Raw genomic sequence first — 21625 nt, forward strand, 5'->3', positions numbered from 1 at the left:
TAGTCAGCTGATTATCACGTAATACTGTCCTTCTTCAGGTTTATTGAGATATAATAAATGGACATTTTATGTATCTAAGGTATAAAACTTTCATGTATCTTTGCTAAACTCTGTCAGTGGCAATCTATGGCTGAAACTCAACAACAGTTGGAGAAATGAAATTGAATCTCAATCTGCCAATTCTTCCCAATATATTTGTTGTCATGAAATGTCATAGATGATCCGCTATTGGATTATTTCCCTCTCATACAGATTATATTCATCAGACTGGAACCATATTCAGCTTCTGCACACTGAACACAATAGTCCAAAAAAATATTTTTATTGTTGTTTAGCAGGCATCGGAACTGTTTGATTCTACATCACCATCTACAGAATGCATAAATTTTCCAAATTAACTCCATGTTACTAAAACTTACAATACCACATGAGAGCTAACATAAAATTTCTGATACTAATATCTTTATATCATTTTTTAAAGGGAGAATTCCATACATCGCCATACCTCCTTCTCTTCCCCCTTTATTTATTTTTTATTTTGTGTGTGTGTGTGAGAAAGAGAGAGAGAAACTGCAAGGCAGGGAGAAGGGCAGAGGGAGAGAGAGAGAGAGTCCCAAGCAGGTTCCGTGCTGTCAGCCCAGAGCTCAACGCGGAGCTCGGTCAGACTCAGGAACCGTGAGATCACGACCTGAGCCAAAATCAAGAGTCAGACACTTAACTGACTGAGGCACCCAGGCCCCCTTAACATAATATTATTTAATAAATTTCTTAACTCCAGGAAATCAAAAAATCAAGCCCAGGTTTGTAGCGTTTCCCTTTTTTAAATTTTTTTTCCACGTGAAAACTCCAGTTGTGGCCAGTTTCAAGCTACAAACATGACATCACCAAACTCAGAGTCAGGAAGAAATAGGCAGCAGCATGTCTTTATATAGTATTCCCACCATCTAGATGCAGGAAACAGGAACGAGCCCAAGAGCATACCCGAGAGTGAAATGCAGTGAAGTAATTATGAAGCCATGAGCTGTAAATAGCTCTTACCTTTTTAAACTATAATTTATTTAATTCCAAATTTATAGAATTGAATTGCCGTTAATGGCTGTTTTCAAGAACCAGCTTGCAAAACTCCTAGAAATGTAACAGTCTGCTTTTGCAGGCCCATGTGACCTGACTCCGATATCCCACTGTCTCACCCTGTACCCTCCTCTCTGAAGGAGCCACCTTTGCTTTCTCTTGTTTTCCTATCTCAATTCAAGTTCAGCCATACCTTCATCTGTGTATATAACTTTTCCCTACATAGCTTGACATTTCTGATGATGCCTGTTTGGTTGTCTTGTGTTTTTTATTTTTGTTTGGTTTGTTTTGTTTAGGACTTCTATATAAGGTGCTCCTACAAAAAGCCAACCACCTCCCATCCAGAAATCATTGTGTTTCTTGGTGAGACAACTGTCAGATGTCATATAGCCCTCATCAAAGAGTCTAAGGAGGGAGAAACTAAGAACATAATCCAACATCAATAGTTGAGAGGACTCAGAGTCTTAAGCTTTCATCTGTGGCTGCTAAAATAAGTATATTCAAACATGTGGGCGTTTTTTCCCATCTCAGACCCAACTGCTCACGAAGCACGTTTTAATCATCCATTTTTACCTCCATTTTCCCTGCCAGGTTATATACACAGTTTCACTTTTTCATGTTATGGGCCAGTTAAAACCAACTTCACAATCCCAACTACCTGTTAGTTAAACAACAGGATATTTATAACTTTAAGCCAAACAGATCCTGCTTACTTACAACAGAAACGTTGTGCATTTGAGGCGGTCATGGATCCAAATTGTAGGGATCCCAAGCAACCACTAATGTCAAGATTTCCATATTAGTTATTTCCAGAACCTCATAGACAACATTATCATCTGTGGCCATAAATAATATGGGATTAAAATTGTATCATCACAGGCAAATATGGTCCCTAACTGTTAGTGACATACATACAGCAACCCTCAGAGCGGGTCAAATGGGGAGCAGTACAGGAATCATGGGGGCACTAGAACCCAGGTTCTCGGTGCAGTAGAATATTCCAGAGGAGCACAGCTCTCAAGTGACCCACATCTGTAGTGCCTCCAACAACAATGACAATAGACTATGCGACAACCACTTGTTGAGTGCCAGACATGTGCAGTCTATTGAACCCTTGCGATCCTTGATGACAGTGCTGCCGCTGTCGTGGCCATGCGTATTATCATTAACAGCAGAGAAGAAGCTGAAACACACAGATTTGCTTCTGGTGACACTTGGCACATTAGGTAACTCATGAGTCCGCATTTGAACTTGGAAATGCCCAGCTGCAAAGCCAGCACTCTTACCCTGGCACACAGTGAGCACGCTAGACCCTAATAATAAACAGTTCCACACCTGAGGCGTGGCGCACCTGTTGTATTAGGCCAAGAGGGGATAACGGTCCTCCTCGGCCCCCACCGAGATGGAATGGCCTAGCTTCAGTTTGCTCGTTGACTGCTGTGTATGCATATCAGAGGTGTCTCCTTCTCTTGGCTGACACCTGTGTATTTTGCCCCAGTAGGTGAGAAACATCAGGGGAAAGAACACAATGGCCACCATGACAGAGCTGAGTCCCACGGTGGAGAAGAGTAAATTCTCCCAAAACACACAAGTGGATGAGAATCTCGTTCCCAAGAAAGGTAAACTCAACCTTGACGGCTTGGGTTTAGGATTTTATGGTGGATTCTTTATATGAAATGTCATAATACAAACAAATGAATTTATGTCTTATAAGTTGTTGAATTCTGTTTAACAATCAGGTAATATTAATATGTGCTTTTCAAATATATGAAGGAAATAAATATCGCTATTCTTAAAAAAAGTCTTTTATTTTTGATGATTATCTTCTAATCTTTGTCCATGTGCATTTACATTTTTGACAATTGCAGGCAAATTTGTATACACCTAGTATTGTATATTCTGATTGCCACTGCATGTAATATTGTAAATATAATTGTATTGCTTAATTAGGTAAAGTAAGAAAAGTTTAATTTGACCACACATACTTTTCCATACTCCTTTATAATACTCACAAATGTTCTTCTTAAAGGATGCATATTATTGTTTTAATATGTCCAACAGATAAAGCATTATTTATCCGGAAAATCCTCATGTGGTTGGATATTTAAGTTACAAAGTTTTGCTTTGCTACTAAGCTATTTTTATATACATTATACATATGCAAACATTCTTTAACATAGCACTTGTCTCATTTTCAATTATTATTTCTTCAGTGTTTATTCCTAAGAAATTAAAATTTTGATACAAAAGTTACAAATATTCCCTTTGCATTGGCTACCATAGAGAGCTTAGTACTTAATCTGAACAAAAGTGAAGACATACAGAAGATTTTAAGTGGAAGAAGGGGTGATCTAACATATGGCATGACTAGAGCAGTTCAACTGTTCTATTGAGAATAGATTGGAGGGGAGCCTGGGTGGCTCAGTCGGTTGAGTGTCTGACTTCTACTCGGGTCATGATCTCGCAGTTTATGAGTTCGAGCCCTGTGTCGGGCTCTGTGCTGACAGCTTGGAGTCTAGAGCCTGCTTTGGATTCTGTGTCTCCCTCTCTCTCTGCCCCTCCCCCACTTGCACTCTGTCTCTTTCTCTCTCTCTTGAAAATAAATATTTTAGAAAACTAAAAAAGAAAGAAAGAAAGAAAGAAAGAAAGAAAGAAAGAAAGAAAGAAAGAAAGAAAGAAAGAAAGAAAGAAAGAAGGAAATTGGAAGCAGGAATTCAAGTTAAAGGCTAATGCAAAAATCCAAGCAAGAGGTGTTGGTAGCCTGAATCCACTGGAAGTAGCTCTAAACCAAGTGGTAGCAATGGCCCTGGTGAGAAGTGGTCGGATTCTGTACACATTTTCAATGTAAAGACAAGAGTATGTTCCAGACAGATTGGATCTAAGGTGTGAAAGAAAGAAATCAAGTATCTGGAAGGATAGATTGTCCATCATCTGAGTTGGGAAAGAATCTATATGGAGCAAGCTTGGGAGGGGAGTTCAGGCATTCAGTTTGATGTTCAGAATCTATTAAGTTTGATATTTTTATTAGCTTATCAACTGATTTTTAGTGGAATAAAAAATGACACATCTTAAAATCAATGGCAGCTTTCATTTGACAAAATGCACTGCTACAGTATTGTATGTTAACTTTATTTTTATTTAAAATATAAGATATTGTTCCAACTTTATTTTTCCATATATTTAACCAGCTAGCTCAGAATCACATGTGTAATTTAGCTTTTATCCATGAATTACCATAAGTCCTTTACTCACTGTATGACTTTTGGGGGATGTTTTTCTGTTGTTCCTTAGAGTTTCTTTCCACTTACTGAGGTCTTATTTTACCTTCGTAACAAATATCAATGTTATATAATGCAAATATCTTTCAATGTGTGCCCTCCCCTCCAAAAAAAGCCTCTTGGGTGGTCTGTTAATATACATACCTCGTCTTTATTATTTGTTTCCAACCATATTCATTTTCTATCCCTGCAAACATACTACCACAATCTTAATGGCCTAAAGTGACTCACGTTTATGATGTCACAATTTCTGTGTGTCAGAGGTTAAGACATGCCTTGGTTTCGTTGGTTGTTCTCTGCATCTCACAAGGCTGCAATCGAGCAGTTGTCCAGGTTGTGTTCTCATCTGGAGGCTAGACTAGGGAGGATCCCACTTCCAAGATCATTCAGGTTGTCAGGGAATTCATCTCTTTACAATTGTGTAGCTGAAGGTCCGGGTCTTGGCAAGATTTTGGCTGGAGGCCACTCTCTTGTCCTCGAGGCAGCCTATAGTTCCTTACCGTGTGGGCTTCTCCAACTTTCTGCTTCCTTTCTCAAGCCCATGAGTAAAGTATCCAGCTTCAGGTTGGAGTCTTATGATAGAAATCATGAGAGTGCATCCCATCACTTGCTGGCCAGAAGCAGCTCATAGGTCTTGCCCCTATTCAAGTGGAGAGGATTATACACATTTGTGAACGTCATGAGGTGGGAACCCCTGGAGTCACCCTAGGATCTGTTTGTCACATCAAGTTAAAAAACTAGTCTCCTGGACTCTAACTAGAGTAGTATCGAATTCTTCCATAGATAACCTTCAAGTTTCAAAAGTCTATGATTTCATTGTGTCAGTACTCTCTTCCAGTGCTTAAATACTAGGCCTAAAAGATATTTATTAATTTGTACACTCTCACATTTACATACAAACTCACACACTTTCATGTAGCTAAGGGTAATCCTTGAGAATATTTCAGCCAGCATGACACTGGCACCAACCTATAAGAGTGGACATGGCTGGAACAACTCATTCATAATGGACACAGGACAGAAACACTTATTACCAAGCAAGCACCAGGCTAAGCCTTTTAACATCCTCTAGTTAATCTTTCAGCAAACTAAGAAGGCAGATGTTCAACCCACTCATTTGTGAGCCATTACTCCCTTGGCTTGCTGATGCTACTTTTCAGTAGCCTTTGGTCTCTAAGACCCCAAGGCAACTTGGAGAAATCAGAGAACACAAGAACTCACAAATTATTAGTTGACGTGATTGACATAAGAAGTCATCACTGAGCCTTGAATCAGGCAGGAAAACCTTTACAAAAATATTGTATTTGAACTTCTGCTTTAATTTCAGTATATTTTACAGGTTTTTTCCCCTCCAAATTCTGTCCCAGGCCCATTCACTAAAAGAAAAAACAATATGCCCTTGTGGGGAAAGACTCTTGTTATCTCAAGGCACCTCCTTCCTTGAAGTTTTGAGGACATCTTGAAGACACACAGGGTGCTGACCTCCTATCCCACACCATATAAACCCCACAGCTGAGTGCACTTGGCTTACCACAAACGTATTCTCATGGGGTCATCCAGGACAAAATAAAAGCCATCACATCCTTGCTATACAATGGTTATGAGCATAGACACCTGACACAGGGGGTCTCTGTGTATCTATGTCCTTCTCAGCCATCAAATGGGGACAGTAGTGGTAGCTGCCTCAGAGGATTTAGTGAATTAATTCTCAGTCATTATGTTCCATGACCTATCAGAGCCATCTGACCCACCTGCTGACTCCCTCCTCCCTGAAGCCCTTTTCCCCTTGGCTTCCAGGACACCACACTCTCCTAGTTTTCCTCCAAACCCACTGGCCATTTCTTTTCAGTTTCTTTTGTTGGTTTCTCCCCACTTAGTTGTCTTCCTAAACACTGGAAATCTCCAGAGTCAGTCCTTGGTTCTCTTCTCTCTGTGTTCTCATTTCTCAAATATCATGGCTTCGGGTATCACGTGCAGAGTACTAACTCCCAGTCCTGCACCTCAACCCCTACCTCTTTTTAAACTCTGGAGTTGTGTATCCAACAACATTCTCAACACTCTGAGGCCCTAAAAGGGAGTTCTGTTGGTCCACTAGCTCTTGATTCCCCCACTCCCCAAGCCCCTGCTCTGGCCACAAGACTCCCTTCCTCAGTGAACCTCAACTCTACTCTTCTAGTTCTTAGACAAGAACCTCTCTGATGCTCCCCCACCACTGGTCTGTAAAACCTAAAGCTTGATTTTGTGTGGCTTCCTCACACCCCAGGGGTCCATCTGGGATCTGATTACATTTCCCCTCTTCTGCTGCTCCCACTGCAACCCAACCCTCCTCTCTTCTCTTCTGCATTGTTGCAATTGCTTCTTCCTGGGAATAGCCATCTTTCCCAGAAATATAAAAACAGCTTTGGATGCCGTGCTCACTTCTCTTTCCACTATTTTTTCAATATATTTTTTCATAGTTTGCAAATTTTTTCATAGGTTGTCAATTTCTCTAATGAGAAAATCTTTCTAAGATTTTGATTCCAAACTTTATTTATTTTTTTTTAAATGTTTTATTTATTTCTAGGAGAGAGAGAGAGACAGCGTGAGCAGGGGAGGGTCAGAGAGAGAGGGATTCACAGACTGAAACAGGCTCCAGGCTCTGAGCTGGCAGTCAGCACAGAGCCCGACGCGGGGCTCGAACCCACGAACCGCGAGATCATGACCTAAGCGAAAGTCGGACGCTTAACCGACTAAGCCACCCAGGCGCCCCTTGATTCCAAACTTTAAATGAAAGCTTGTCCTCAATGACCAGATATATGAGGAGGACAATCATCTACCTCAGTGAACAATTCCTTTAGAGTTAAAAAAAATTACATTATTTATATAGGACATATGATGTAAATTATATGATTTAATGAATTAAAGTTAGTTATTTAAATTATGTAACTTAAATAGGTACATATACATATTTTTCTTTACATGTATATAAAATGCATATTTTACCATGTATGTATTGCATCCATATATGTGTTTATTTCTGAGTAATTTCATCGACTATAGACTACAATAACCCAAGAAGGGGAGAGACAAAATCATCAGGTGGACAGATGCCTCAGAGCAAGTCAGTCTCTATACCACTGTGGTATGAAAACAACCTTTGGTTCAACTCTGTGATTTCCTTCTTTTGCATCTTTCCTGAAACCAGTAGCAAAGCTATTTAACTCATTAGGTGATGGTCTGCGGTACCTTCCTATAGTAGAACTTGTGAGAAGCAAATGATGGCTTGATAAGGAAAGCACTAATGTCATAATATTTCCAGTTCCAAGCTTCTGCTCCACCCGCTATGGTCTAGCCCTCATCACACATCTCTGCAACTTTATGGTGATGACCCAGTATGTTGCCATTAACATCACCATGGTAGCCATGGTCAATGGCACAAACCATCAGTCCCGGTTCAATGGCTCCACCGAGATGCTGCCCATTGACTCATTTAGTGGCTCAAATGATGTGCCCAAGAGTCTCTCAGCAGAGGTAAGTAATACGAGATTTAAGCTGTGCTCTTGCTTTTGCTGTTTGTTCATTTGTTTAGAGCTTATATGTTAAAATGTTTTATTTGGGGGGTTCCTGGGGGGCTCAGTCAGTTAAGCGTCTGATTCCTGATTTTGGCTCAGGTCATGATCTCACAGTTTGTGAGTTCAAGCCCTGTATTGGGCCCCACACTGACAGCATGAAGTCTGTTTGGGATTCTCTCTCTCTCTCTTTCTCTCTCTTTCTCTCTCTCTCTCCCTCCCTCCCTCCTTCCCTCCCTCCCTCTCTTGGCCCCACCCCTGCTCATGCTCTCTCTCTGTATCAAAATAAACAAATAACACTTAAAGATGTGTTCAGTTATGTAAGAACCTTCCTGTACATGGCTTACTATCTCATTCTCTGTTTCTTTAAGGCTTCTGTGTATGACTGGAGTCCTCAAATCCAGGGCATCCTTTTTGGTTCTGTCAACTATGGCATGATGCTGACGGTGGCTCCTAGTGGGTACCTGGCTGGAAGAATAGGAACAAAGCGAGTGGTTGGTGTTTCTTTGGTTGGATCCTCCCTTCTCACTATCTTTACCCCTCTGGCAGCTGACCTTGGACTAGCCTTCTTCATTGCAACTCGAATAGTCCAGGGCCTAATGCAGGTATCCTGGCAGTTTATAAATATGAGAAGGATATGAATTTCTACATGGCATCACATACCAAGAGCTCTAACTATTTTGATTTCAGGGATCGATACTTGGCGGCCAGTTTGCGCTTTGGGAGAAATGGGGTCCTCCACATGAACGAAGCCGACTCTGCACCATCACTATAGCAGGTAGAAACACAGAACTGAAAGGAGTCCACTCAATCCAACATTCTCACATTGGGGTATTTGATAATTTCTCTGTTGAATGTGTTTTTGTTTTCTCCTCAATGTTGACCAAATATTTATAAATTAAGGAAATGGATCCTTTGTGCCATGACTTTCAGTTATTTAAAAACAAAATTTTTAATGCTTATTTACTTTTATGAGAGAGAGACAGAGCATGAGCAGGGGAGGGGCAGAGAGAGAGGGAAACATAGAATCCGAAGCAAGCTCCAGGGTCTGAGCTGTCAGCACAGAGCCCTACACGGGGCTCGAATTCATGAACCATGAGATTATGACCTGAGCCAAAGTCAGATAGATGCTCAATGGACTGAGCCATGAAGGTGCCCCATTTTCAGTTATTTTCCCCCAAGTTGATATTTGTAACATGACTTTGCTTATAATGATTTTTCCTATTCTTAAAAATATATATTCTTGCATATTTGAATTGATCATTCTTTTATGGCTTCTGGGCTTTGAGTCATAGATAGAAAAGTTATAAAAGCATCCGCCCATGTTTTTCCTTGAACTTGTGTGATTTCATTTTTATACCTAAGTGTCTAATATATTGGAATCTACATTAGTATTCTATGTATAAGGTATGGATCCAATTTAATCTTCTTTGGAAGAGTTTTCAGTTGTTCTGAGAACTGCTTTCTGATTATGATTTGCCTGGTCAGTGTATCTGGAAGGAATATACTGAAGAAAGAAGTGTATATAATATTGGGCAAAAATGAAAAACAGAAAGAATAGAGCTAACAAACAGGAGACTGATGAAGCAGTTTCTGGATAAGGAAACAGGGGTAACTCCCCAGCTAACTTATGGATATCAAGAGAGTCAGAGACTCTTCAAGCCCAGAAAACAAGACACACACACACACACACACACACACACACACACACACTGACTGATTTCACACCCCTCTAGATCCTCTAGAGCCTTTAACAATCGTGGAGGATTATTTTCTGTCACCAGAGCTCATATTCACCGATAGGGGAGTAGTCCACAGATTTGGACTATAAGGAAATTCACATCCATTATCACAGCTGACTAATGGGACTTGCCAAGCATAAATCAAGATTGACCCCCACCCCACACAAATCCTCAAAAACGTTTTAAAGAAAATGAGAGGACAAAGAGAGAGACTCAACTCAAAATCTGTAAGAACAAACTCAAATGAAAAAGAAATTAAAAGAAACTTTTATGTGATTAACAACTAACATGGAAGAGAGCTAAGGGAATATGTGTCATAACATTTATTTAAAAAGAAAAAGCTGTCAGAATGGCTAGTATCAAAAGGACAAGAAATAATAAGTGTTGGTGAGGATGTGGAGAAAAGAGAATCCCTGTGTCCTATTTGTGGGAATGTAAATTGGTGCAGCAACCGTGGAAAACAGTACGGAGGCTCCTCAAAAAACTAAAAATAAAAGTGCCACATAATCTAATAATTCCATATTTGAGTATTTACTCAAGAGAAATGAAAACACTAATGCAAAAGACATCTGGACCTCTGTGTTTACTGCAGCATTACTTACAATAGCCAAGATATGAAAACAGCCCAGGTGACCATCAATAGATGGATGGATGAAAACGATGTGGTGTAGATACATAATGGAATAGTATTTGGTCATAAAAAAGAATGAAATCTTGCCATTTGCAACAACATGAATGAACCTAAAGGCTATTTTGCTAAGTCATGTAAGCCAGACAGAGAAAGACAATTACCATACAATTTCACTTGTATGTGGAATCTAAAAAAAAAACCAGCCCCCCCCCCCAAAAAAAAAACACCAAATAACAGTTAACAACAGGAAAGAGAAACAGGCTCAAAAATATAGAGAACAAATTAGTGGTTTCCAGACGTGGTATGGGGAGGGAGGGAGGTGAAGAGATACAAACTTCCAGTTATACAATAAATAAGTCATGGGAATAAAAAGTATGGCATAGAGAATATATTCAATAATGTAATAATTTAATATGGTGATAGATGGTAACTATGCTTACTGTGGTATTTTGTAATGTGTATAACTGTCAAATCATTAGGCTGTATACCTGAACCAAATAATATATGCTTCAATTAAGAATTTAAAAAAATAGTTTAGAAAATAGACTGCTATAAACATGGTTGTTGGTAATTAAAAATATAATTGCTAATATTTTTAACTGCAATGAGTGGTCCGGGTACTTAAATGAAGGGAGATGACCATCAAATGAGCAAGTTGGACAATTGAAGGATTACCCCAGAATACAACAGAAGAATCAGGAGATGGAAAGCATGGAAGACAAGTTTAAAATTCTGGAAGGAAGGCAGTGACCTTACAGAAGTAGCAGCTCCCTTCTCTCTCTCATTTCCTGCTCTATAGGCATAGAGCTACTGGAGTAGGTCAACTGACTAGAACAATCTTGGGAATCTGTAAGACTGCAAGTTCCAGAGGCTTCCTTGTTTTGAGAGTTAAGGGACCATCTTAGTGGCCCCAAGAAGGTGGTCTTCACTAGCCTCTAGAAACCTTTCCTGCTTCAGAGAACACAGAGCCAATGGCTGTCTGAGGGGGCAACAGAAAGCCATTGGAGGGACCCGTCGGCAGGTGAGGTGGGCTAAGCCTACCCTTCTGCCTCAGTAGTTCTTAAAGAAACGGCCATTTCTGGTGATTCTAGGGCTTCTCAACAGGCTGCACTGGTGAACAGAATGACTCATCCCATGAGGTTGAAGGAAGACTTCCCACAAGGACACTAACTGTGGAAGGGCCACGTACCGCCAGCCTCTGGGACACAACATTCTATGTCTTTCTCTCCAAGGAACCACAGAGGCACATGTAGAGGCAGGAAACTTTGTAGCCACTTAAGGGAGGAAGACTAAGCAGACAAAATAGAACTGGTATCTCATATTTGAGGCAGGTCTCATAGGTGATAGAAATACACACACACACTTAATCTGAAATGATGCACTATCATACAGCAGGGAAAATTTCTTTTTTTTTTTTTTTTAAATATTTTTATTTATTTCTAGGAGAGAGAGACAGCGTGAGCAGGGGAGGGTCAGAGAGAGAGGGAGACACAGACTCTGAAATTGGCTCCAGGCTCTGAGCTGGCAGTCAGTACAGAGCCCGACGCGGGGCTCGAACCCACGAACCGTGAGATCATGACCCAAGCGAAAGTCGGACGCTTAACCGACTAAGCCACCCAGGCGCCCCAGCAGGGAAAATTTCTAAAAAATCCTGCAGTATTCATACAGCCACATGTGTGGTGGTAGAAACACAAATGTTGACTGAATAAAGCATGTCTGTTACAGGGGACCTTGCCAAGATGCCATGTTAGCCCCGAGGACACCACCTGGCACCCATCCCAGAGGCCATGAACAGACAGGTTTCTGGGCCAAATGAGGTGCTGTAACTGTACAGTTAAACTACGTTAAAGCACAGAGCGAGAAGTGAGATGGAAAACTGGGCAAATTAACATGTTTAAGATAAAGCAGGTGGAAGGGTCACCCTACGTGACTCAAGTGTGCCAAGTGTTAGAACTCTTTGTCTCTCTCTCTTTGCTGCATTACTCTGCCCACTGATGGTGTGGATATGAGAACAAGGGCTGAGCTTCAAGCAAGGGAGCCCACAGAGGGGAGGCATCCTTGGCCAGTGACACAAACTTGCCCTATGGAGAGACACAGGGTTGGGGCCACAACTCAGTTTGCTAAAGAACCTATTACTGCCATGGGTGTTATTTCCGTTTCCAAGCAGAGTGCCCTTGGGGCCAGAACCGGGATTCCCAGCAGATGGCTGAATTGGGCCACACTGTCACAAGTCACCATCATTCTGCTGGTAAATGGGCTTTTTTTTAGGAAGAAAAAAAAACTAATTCAAAATATTTATCAATCTCTGGGCTCTAACTACCACCACCGCGGCTGATTTAAAGACAGCAACTTCAAGTCACTGAATGCCAAGTTAGGAAGAGATGTGCACACATTTCTCTGGCTCCTGCACACCACCAACTGAATGCCTCGTGTGCCCATGAGTAGCTGGAGCCTTGTGTTGGTAATGATTGCCTACCCAGTGTTATGCGTCTGCTGGTCTTTTCATCGTTTTCTATCCATATTCCAAGACAAACATGTTATTCTTAGTGAATTACTTTTCTTTAACTAACACGGCTCATGAATCCTGTCTCTCTCTCGAAAATAAATAAACCTTAAAAAGTAAAAAATTAAATTAAATTAAAAACTAAATAGATAATAAATAAATAAATAAATAAAAACTCACACATATCGAATTTGACAAGTTGATGTTAATGTTCATCTGGAAAATAAAAAAATACAATAGCCTAGTTTTGAAAAAGTTGTGAGAAGGAAGTGTGCCCTGCTGTGGATGAAAATACTCTGTGAAGTAGGGAAATTAAAACAGTGTTATTAGCACATGAACAGACAAATCTAGCTTTCTGTCGTATGTCGCTTAAATGCCTTTATGAGGAGGTAAGTGTTTGTGTAGATATGTATTGTATATGTTTGCAGAGAGGAAAGGTATGTAACGATTTACTGCATAATAGGTAATTGTTAACAGCAGACAAGAGTGGGAATGGATTGAGGTGGCATGTAGCAGGACTCTGTGCTTTTTCCAGAAGCATATGTCGCATGACTTGTGTAATTAAAAGTTAAAATAACATGGAAGGAAGAAGAAGCATGGTTTTTGTCCCCAGTGTTATCAAGGAACTGCCAGAAAAAATGGATCCTCAGGAGAACATGCGAACTAAGTGATAGATCTCAAGTTCAGGTATTCTACTCTGCTTGCCTGGTTATGGTGGGTGACACTGCATTAACGTACCATCCATCATTCATTTGGTGTCTAGCCAGTGGCGGTCCAGAGCCCCACAGCTTACTCTGTCTCTCTGCAGGAATGCCGTTGGGAGCCTTCGCCATCATCCTCCTGGGTGGCATCATCAGCCAAAGCCTTGGGTGGCCTTTTGTCTTCTATGTCTTTGGTAAGCACCTGTCTCCCCGTTCCAGGGTTTCATATTCAGGGTGAGTCTCCAGGTATCATATCTCCAAGTATGATGCTACCAGTCTGCCATAAAACATCATTAGCACAAAGTGGTTGGGTGTGGCCTACCCCCCCCCCCACCAGGCTGTAGGTGACAGGTTCGAAGAGCAGTGGTTTGAGAGAGAGGAAAGAAAGATGCGCAGAGAGCAAGCCACCGCTGTGGGCCTTGTCTCTGATCAAGTGCATCAGGGCAGGGTCCCGGGTTAGATGCATGCTTCTGAAAGGAGAGAAAACGCTAAACACCAAAAGGGTAAAGACAATGAGGAACAAGGAGCTGTGAGGAGGGAGGTCTAGGGCGGGGCGCAAGAAGAGGGAAAGGAGCAGAAACAAAATTGAGGAGACAAATTTAAAAGCCCAGAGACTGTGAGGCAGGAAACAACACCCAGTAAAGACAACTGCACACGGAGAAACCCGGTTATTTGTGGGACATGTGTGTGAGCATATTATCTGAGCCCGAGGTGGGGAAAATCACTGAAAAGATTAAAGAACAGAATCGCGTACTTACAGAGAATCAGAGACAGTGCCCGTTTCCACAAGACAGACTGAAAACACTTAAATTCAGAGGCAGTTGGGCAGAATGCCCACCACCTTTTTTCTCCAGTAGTCCCCAGAGGAGGCCTCGCTGGGGGGCCTTGTGACAAATGACGACGCAAGACCTAAAAGGATCAAACTATTTCCACGTAACTTAACTGTACCGCAGACAAAAGCTCAAAAATCTGTAGAGGAAGACAAAGACATTCAGCACCCAACTAAGTATCATCCACGAATGTCTGGTTCCCATTGTAGATTACCAGGCACAGAAAAATAAAAGCAGGAAAACACAACCTGTAAGAAGAAGAATACAAAGATTGATCAAAACCAACCCAGAACGGACACCATGTTAGAATTCACAGACAAGGGCATTAAAATAGGCAGCTATTATAACCGTGGTATAACAGAAGGCTATTTGTCCAGAAGTGGAGACGTGGAAAACCTTTTTTAAAAGACACAAATCAAACCTCGAGAGATGGAAATTATAATATATGCATGGAATTAAGGACAGATTAGATGCACCAGGAGAAAAGATTAAGGAACCTAAAAAATAGCAGTATTCATCATCCAGAATGGACCACGCAGAGAAAAACAACAATAATGAATGAGAGCACCAGCAAGGGCAGCACACTGAGAGAAGAGTGGTACAGGGGGGAGACAAGGTCTTTGAGGAAATAATGGGTGAAGGGTGGCCAAAGTCAATGAGAACTACACACTCACAGACCCAAGAAGGTCGATGGATCTCAAGGACCGGAAACATGAAGAAAATGACACTAAGTTATAGGTAATTGGATGGTTGAAAGCCAGTGATAAAGATGAAAATTTTAAAAGCAGTAAAAGCTAAACACACATTATGTACAGAACAACGGAGACAACGAAGAGGGTAGCTTTCCTGTTGGAAGCAATGCAAGGAGGAAGGCAGTGAAATAACACTTTTCAAGTCCTGTGAGGCACAAAAAACTAACATAGAACTCTGGAGCCAGAATGGGGGGAAATGTCAAAAACAGAGATAAAATAAGGACATTTTAAGACACACCAACGTTGAGAGACTAAGAAACGTAAGTTAAAAATAGCAGTACCATTTTCAATAGCATGGACAAATATATAATGTAAGAATAAACCTGACAAAAGATGGGAAACACCTATGCACTGAAAACTGTTCTCATGAAAATAAAATGACTCTAGAACAGCCAAATAGTTTTGCAAATGAGTTACAAAGTTGGAGGACTCACACTGCCCGATGTTAAGACACAGAAGATTATGCCATCAGGACATTTCAGTGTTGGCATATCTATCCGTGGAAAATAGATCAAGGAGCAGACGACAGTCCTAAACAGACTCACAGAAAAGGTAAACTGATTTTCGACAAAGAGCAATGAGAACCCAAGGGAGAAAGGAGTAGACTTTTTAATAGCTGGTGCTCAAAAACTGGAGCGCCTGGGTGGCTTAGTCGGTTAAGCGTCCGACTTTCGCTTAGGTCATGATCTCGCGGTTCGTGGGTTCGAGCCCCGCGTCGGGCTCTGTGCTGACTGCCAGCTCAGAGCCTGGAGCCTGTTTCAGTCTGTGACTCCCTCTCTCTCTGACCCTCCCCTGCTCACGCTGTCTCTCTCTCTCCTAGAAATAAATAAAAATATTAAAAAACAAAAAACTGGATACTTTAGTCCATTATCTTGTACCCTACAGAAAAACCAACTCAAAATAAATCCTGGACCTGATTTTAAAATCTGAAGTTCTTATCCTCCCAGAAGAAAGCCTATGAGAAAACCCTTGTTCTTTCGTGGGGCAAAACGCATATTTAAGAAGGACTTTTATCCAGAATGTGTAAATAATTCTCAACAATCAATAGTAAGAAAGCAAAACAAAAAATGCTTTAACAGTGTGCAAAGACACTTCACCGAGGAAAATAGAGGGAGAGAAAATAAACACATGGAAAGGGGCTCAACATCCTTAGTCACTAGGGAAACGCAAATAAGAACGAGCAAACCTCTGTATGCCTGTTACAATGGTTAATTGTGACGCAGTAAGAAATGTGTATGCCATCTCTGTCCCCAGTTTCTGACACAGAGTAATTTCCTGAGCATTAGGAGCATCTTCTCTCCTAAAGAGACAGCTCTTGGGGGACCCGAGATAGCTTCACAATGAAGGATGGGTCCCAGAGAGAACAAACCGCGATTAGGAACTTGGAACCTTCAGGCCTACCTGCATCCTCCAGGAGGGAAGGAGGCTGTAGAATGAGTTAATAATCGATTATGTCTATGTGATGTCACCTCCCTAAAGATACTGAAACTACGGGATCTTCCAGACTGGTGAACATATCCGTGTGCTGGGAGGGTGGCTGATCCCAGCTCCACAGGGGTCCTGTGCTCAGAACCTTCCAGACCTTGCCCTGTGTATCTCTTTGTCTGGCTGTTCATTTATATGCTCTATAATATCCTTTATAATAAACTGGTAAATGTAAGTAAATGTCTCACAAAACAGCTTTTGTGAGCTGTTCTAGCAAATTATTAAAACTGAGAGAATTATCAAAACTCAACTTTGCAGTTGAGTCAGATGCGTGCATAACCTGGGGACCCACTGCTTGGGACTGGCATCCAAAGTGGGGGCCACCTTGTGGGACTGAGCCCTCAGTCTGTGGGGTCTGTGCCAACTACCAGTAGTTAGTGTCAAAACTGAGCCAAGCTGGTGTCTACAGAGGACTCGGAGGGTTGCTTAGTGTCATAAACCTTCGCATTTGCTGTCAACAGTATTGAAAGAGATAACTTTCCTTTGATAATATTAAAAAAGTTGAAATACCAAGTTTTCTGCCATTCCTAAGGTCTGTGATTTCCATACATATGAATAATCATGAGATGTAAAAAGAAAAAAGAAGGTTCTAGAAAGTTGCAATATTCACGTGCATTTGTTTTTTTTTTTTTGAGAAACAGAAAGGGGATATTATGAGCAAGGGCTTTTTCCAGAACTTGTGCTTGAAAATGTGCCAACCTAAAAGAAATTCCCACAGAAAGCAGAAACTGGCATGGTTACCAATGTTATCCTCTGCTTACAGGAGGCATTGGCTGCATCTACTGCCTTCTCTGGTTTGCTCTGGTGTATGACGAACCCATCTTTCACCCGTGGATAAACGTCACAGAAAAAGAATATATCCTAGCCTCCCTGGCCCACCAGGTACAGGAAGTGCTCTAACAGCCTGCTGAGAACTCACAGCCGCCTCTGCATTTCTAGGGTGATTACGCTGCACGCATGCACACGTCTCAGAGCTTACCATCCTAATCAGTACGCTTGTTTCCAGGTCATCCCTCAGAAGCAGCCCCTTCCCATCAAGGCCATGCTCAGGTCTCTGCCTCTATGGTCCATCGGTGTGTGCAATTTCAGCCATCAGTGGCTAGTCACCATACTGATTGTGTACATGCCGACTTACATCAGCTCTGTGTTCAACATTAACATCAGAGACGTGAGTGCCTAGCCTTCCGGGCCTTCCTCCAGCCCGCACGACCCACCAATCACTTCATCTTCCCAAATCGTTCCATCCAGGAAAGTGTATCCTATACTACTCACCCCGAAATAACCCAGTATTTAACACTCATACTGGTAGTTTCCCTTAGGATATGAATAGAAAGGCTACTGACTTCCTTAAGAAAGTATGATTTCAGTGACGCATGGGTGGCTCAGTCAGTTGAGCATCTGACTTCAGCTCAGGTCATGATCTTGCAGTTCGTGGGTTCAAGCCCGGCTCCGGGCTCTGTGCTGACGGCGTGGAGCCTGGAGCCTGCTTCAGACTTTGTGTCTCCCTCTCTCTCCGCCCCTCCCCTGGCCACGCTCTGTCTCTCTCTCTTAAAAATAAAATAAGCATTAAAAAAGAAAAAGAAAAAAAAAAGTACGTTCTCAGGAGTGCCTGGGTGGCTTAGTGGGCTGAGCTCAGGTCATGCTCTCACAGTTGGTGAGTTCCAGCCCTGGATCCAGCTGTCTGCTGTCGGCCTGCCGGCATGGAACAGAGCCCACTTTAGAGCCTCTGTCCATCTCTCTCTCTGCCCCTCCCCTGCTCACTCTCTCAAAAAGTAAATTTAAAGAAGTTTTTAAAAAAAGAATGTGTGATTTAAGGGTTGTCTGTGTGATTATCAGTGGTTTCTCAATAAAAGGTGTGGGCTCACTGCCCCTATTATGATGGTTTACTTGATTTTTCCCTCCTCAGAATGGGTTCCTGTCTGCCCTCCCTTTTATCATTGCCTGGGTCACTAGCATCCTCACTGGCCAACTGGCAGATTTCCTCCTGACCAAGAATTTCCGGCTCGTGACCGTGAGGAAAATTACCACATTTCTTGGTAAGGACAGGGCTTGGGGGTCAGGTGCTTCAAAAGCATACAAATACAACAGCCAAAGATGTATCGCAATGTTTAATTTGTTTGTTCCTCGTTCCCAGGAAACTTCCCCTCTTCAGCTCTCCTTCTGGTTCTGCCCTACCTCACCCCCAGCTACGTCACCACGATGACCCTCCTCATGATCACGTGTGGGCTGAGCCCCATCAGTCAGTCAGGGATCTATGTCAACCCCTTAGATATTGCTCCAAGGTAAGATGGTAACCTCCACTCTCATATTTCACCTACTGTGAAAAAGATTTAGCCCGAAGCTTTCTGGGAGCCCCAAACTTTGGGACATAATAAATCACAGGCAAGGACCACAGATGAGCCTGTGGCCATTTATTCAGGTATGTGAGGGGAGGGGTTTTACTGATTTGACTCAGTGCCTCTCACTGAATATACACAGTGCAAATCCTTTCTGACATAATTACATGAGCAAGGCTGAAGGATACTGTGAAGCAGCTCTGGATCTAGCCTGGAACATTCTTGTCATCCACAGACATTCTAGTCTCCTCATGGGAGTCTCAAGGGAATTAGGATGCGCAGCGGCCATCGCGGCACCCACCGTCAGCGGGCTTCTCCTCAGCCAGGTAGCGTTTTCCTCTGAAGGACTCTCAAATGCTCGGCCACATCCATTCGTAGGGTAGCAGCATCCCTAAAGAACTTATTCATGTTGTAGAAAATACAACTAAGTTGTGGGTAGCTTTGTCATGGGATTAACCTGGCAAAAAGAAATGTCGAGCAATTCCTCTCATGACCTCACTCTCTCCCGTTCTGAAGCCAAAGAGGTGATGATCCTTGGGCGACACTCAGTCTTTGAAACTGAAACCACATGGCCACACAGATGTCATTAGATGTCACTTCCGTGCCTACATGCCAACTTGCAGCTACATGGAGACCTGCTAGCAAATAGGGTCCTCTAAACTATGAATATGGTTTCATAGAGAAAAAAAATGGATGAAAGGGGTAATATTTACTTGAGGTTTTGTGTCCTCAGGACCCTGTATTTGGATGGAGAAACGTCTTCTTGTTGCTGTTTGCCATTAACCTATCAGGACTGATATTCTACCTTGTATTTGGAGATGCCTCCATCCAAGACTGGGCTAAAGAGAGGAAGCTCACTCGCTTATGAAAGTAAAGGATAGTAGTTTCATCTATGGAATTAGCCAGAGGGGCACTATTTCAAATTTTAATTCGATGTCACTTTTCTTCCTTAGTTATCCCACCTCGGTAATGATGGAAAGTCACTGGGCACCTCACTTCACAAAGGAGAAGCCTTTGGTGATGAGCATAGCAGCAGAAAGAATCTTGTTTGCTGAGATCAGTTCTTTATGTCCCTAAGATTTCCTCCTGAGGAACATAGCCGATGAATGAAAATTTAAATAAAGTGATAGCTACGAACAAAGTTGTCATCTTCATGGAGTTCACAACGGATTTAGAGGAACTGGCCAACTGACAACTGGCCAGGCTCTCAGTTTCTGGATCTCAAAACAGGAATCAATGGTTCAAAGCTCTGAACCCAGGGAGGTAACCTCATTAGGACAATGATTTTTCCTATTCGTAGAACCGAGTATCAATTTATATTTGTTGGATTGGATATTGTCCACATGCCCTTGCCCTTGTGTGTTCCCCTCCTCATTCTGCTTAGGCTCCGGGAGGCTGACCTACCTGTTTTGTATCCACACTCCCTTGTCCACTGGCCTCTACTGGGTTTTCAATGGAGGCCCAAGAGTGAGGACAGGTGTCTATGGTCCCTCCCTGTGGGGTCTGCCAGTGGCTGATGCTTACACTACTGTTCACAGCACCTGGCTGCCAGGCCCTCCACATGTTCTGGTTGCTTCTCTCTTCCCCTGTGCCTCCAGGCCTTTTTTTGGCTTTCACTACATTTCCAATGCTGTGTAAACTGTCTCTTTTAACACTGTCTTCAAATTACCTAGTGTGCGTCTGCCGTATGTATGTTCCTCCTAGGAACTGACTAATTCAGTGGTTCCACCACATATAAAGTTCTCAACGTGAAATGGATCAATATTTTTGTAAAATGGAAATTTATAGGGGTCAGTGTGTCAGAGCATGAGCAGAGTGGCCAGGGCTTCCGGTGGTGATCTTTACTGGGTAGACAGTACAGCCATCAAGTCATTTCATACAGAGGTGATGTGATGGGCACAGTTCTGAATGAAGAGACAGGACAAGAAGGCAAAAACAGTTACTGAGATCTTGCTTTAGTCTCGAATCTAGGCCCTTGGGATGTAAGAGCACTATTCTCCAGTCCAGTGTGGAGGACAGACATAATGGCTGCCAGCACATTGTTTTAGGCACCACAGCAGGGAACTGTCCCATCTGTGAGGGGGAGACCTCACAAGTGGTTACGATCCCATGTGCAAGAGCATGGTGGGGGAGGAGGGAAGATCTCCTTCTGCAAGGAGCAGAAGCTATTCCGGAGCTAAATAGAGAGTTTTATGGTAAGATTTCCCACATTGGAGCCCAACTCCTACAAAGCATGGATACAAGAAACAGGATGGATTCTGGGGAACCCAGGTGGCTCAGTTGGTTGAGTGCCCGACTACTGATTTTGGCTCAGGTCATGAGCTCATGGTTTTGTGTGTGTGTGTGTGTGCGTGTGTGTGTGTGTACACTCATGCTCTTGTTGTCTGTGTGTTAGAAAACAAGGACACTATCTCACACAACTAGCTCAGGTCTTAAGGACACTAGTGGCTTGAATAGCTTCCTACTGGCCAAAGAAGGGACAATTTAAGCATCAAAAAATAGGGACTTGACAGATTGAAACACATCCAGTAAAACTCATGAAGTCATAATTTTCCTTGATCATCTTGGCTAAGGCACTTGATTATTATTCTCCAACTTCATAAAGCATCCTGGCTTTCCTATGAAATTTGCATTTCAGGGTAGCCAAATATCAGATTAGGCAAATTTCCCGATTCGCTCCTGATTCAGCTCCTACCTGAAGAAGGCATGTTGGAATTACAAAATCACTGTTTTGCAACTAGCAATAAA

General features: G+C 42.2%; 1 protein-coding gene across 2 annotated transcripts; it reads left to right on the forward strand.

Annotated features, from left to right (window-relative positions):
• Positions 1-2599: 2599 nt before the first annotated feature.
• SLC17A3 (solute carrier family 17 member 3) lies at positions 2600-19995 on the forward strand. 2 transcript variants are annotated; one of them, XM_077765711.1, is made up of 11 exons: positions 2600-2690; positions 7648-7859; positions 8269-8502; positions 8588-8675; positions 13582-13668; positions 17305-17423; positions 17548-17709; positions 18448-18577; positions 18676-18823; positions 19113-19203; positions 19611-19995. In XM_077765711.1, exons 1-11 carry the CDS (start codon positions 2600-2602, stop codon positions 19743-19745), a joined length of 1497 nt encoding a protein of 498 aa, XP_077621837.1. In that variant the 3' UTR covers positions 19746-19995. The 2 variants fall into 2 exon arrangements, with proteins under 2 accessions (XP_077621837.1, XP_077621838.1); XM_077765712.1 differs by lacking the exon at positions 8269-8502.
• Positions 19996-21625: the final 1630 nt, after the last annotated feature.

This window comes from Crocuta crocuta, unplaced genomic scaffold (assembly GCF_008692635.1).
Source record: "Crocuta crocuta isolate KB4526 unplaced genomic scaffold, BGI_CrCroc_1.0 scaffold811, whole genome shotgun sequence".
In the NCBI taxonomy this organism is placed as follows: Eukaryota; Metazoa; Chordata; class Mammalia; order Carnivora; family Hyaenidae; genus Crocuta; species Crocuta crocuta.

Excerpts from the sequence above, each read along its gene's own strand:
- SLC17A3 (XM_077765711.1), top strand. The coding sequence starts at position 2,600 with ATGGCCACCATGACAGAGCTGAGTCCCACGGTGGAGAAGAGTAAATTC. Across the intron at positions 18,578-18,675 it reads GAAAATTACCACATTTCTTG|GAAACTTCCCCTCTTCAGCT; the intron begins GTAAGGACAGGG and ends CCTCGTTCCCAG. Across the intron at positions 18,824-19,112 it reads CCCTTAGATATTGCTCCAAG|ACATTCTAGTCTCCTCATGG; the intron begins GTAAGATGGTAA and ends TGTCATCCACAG.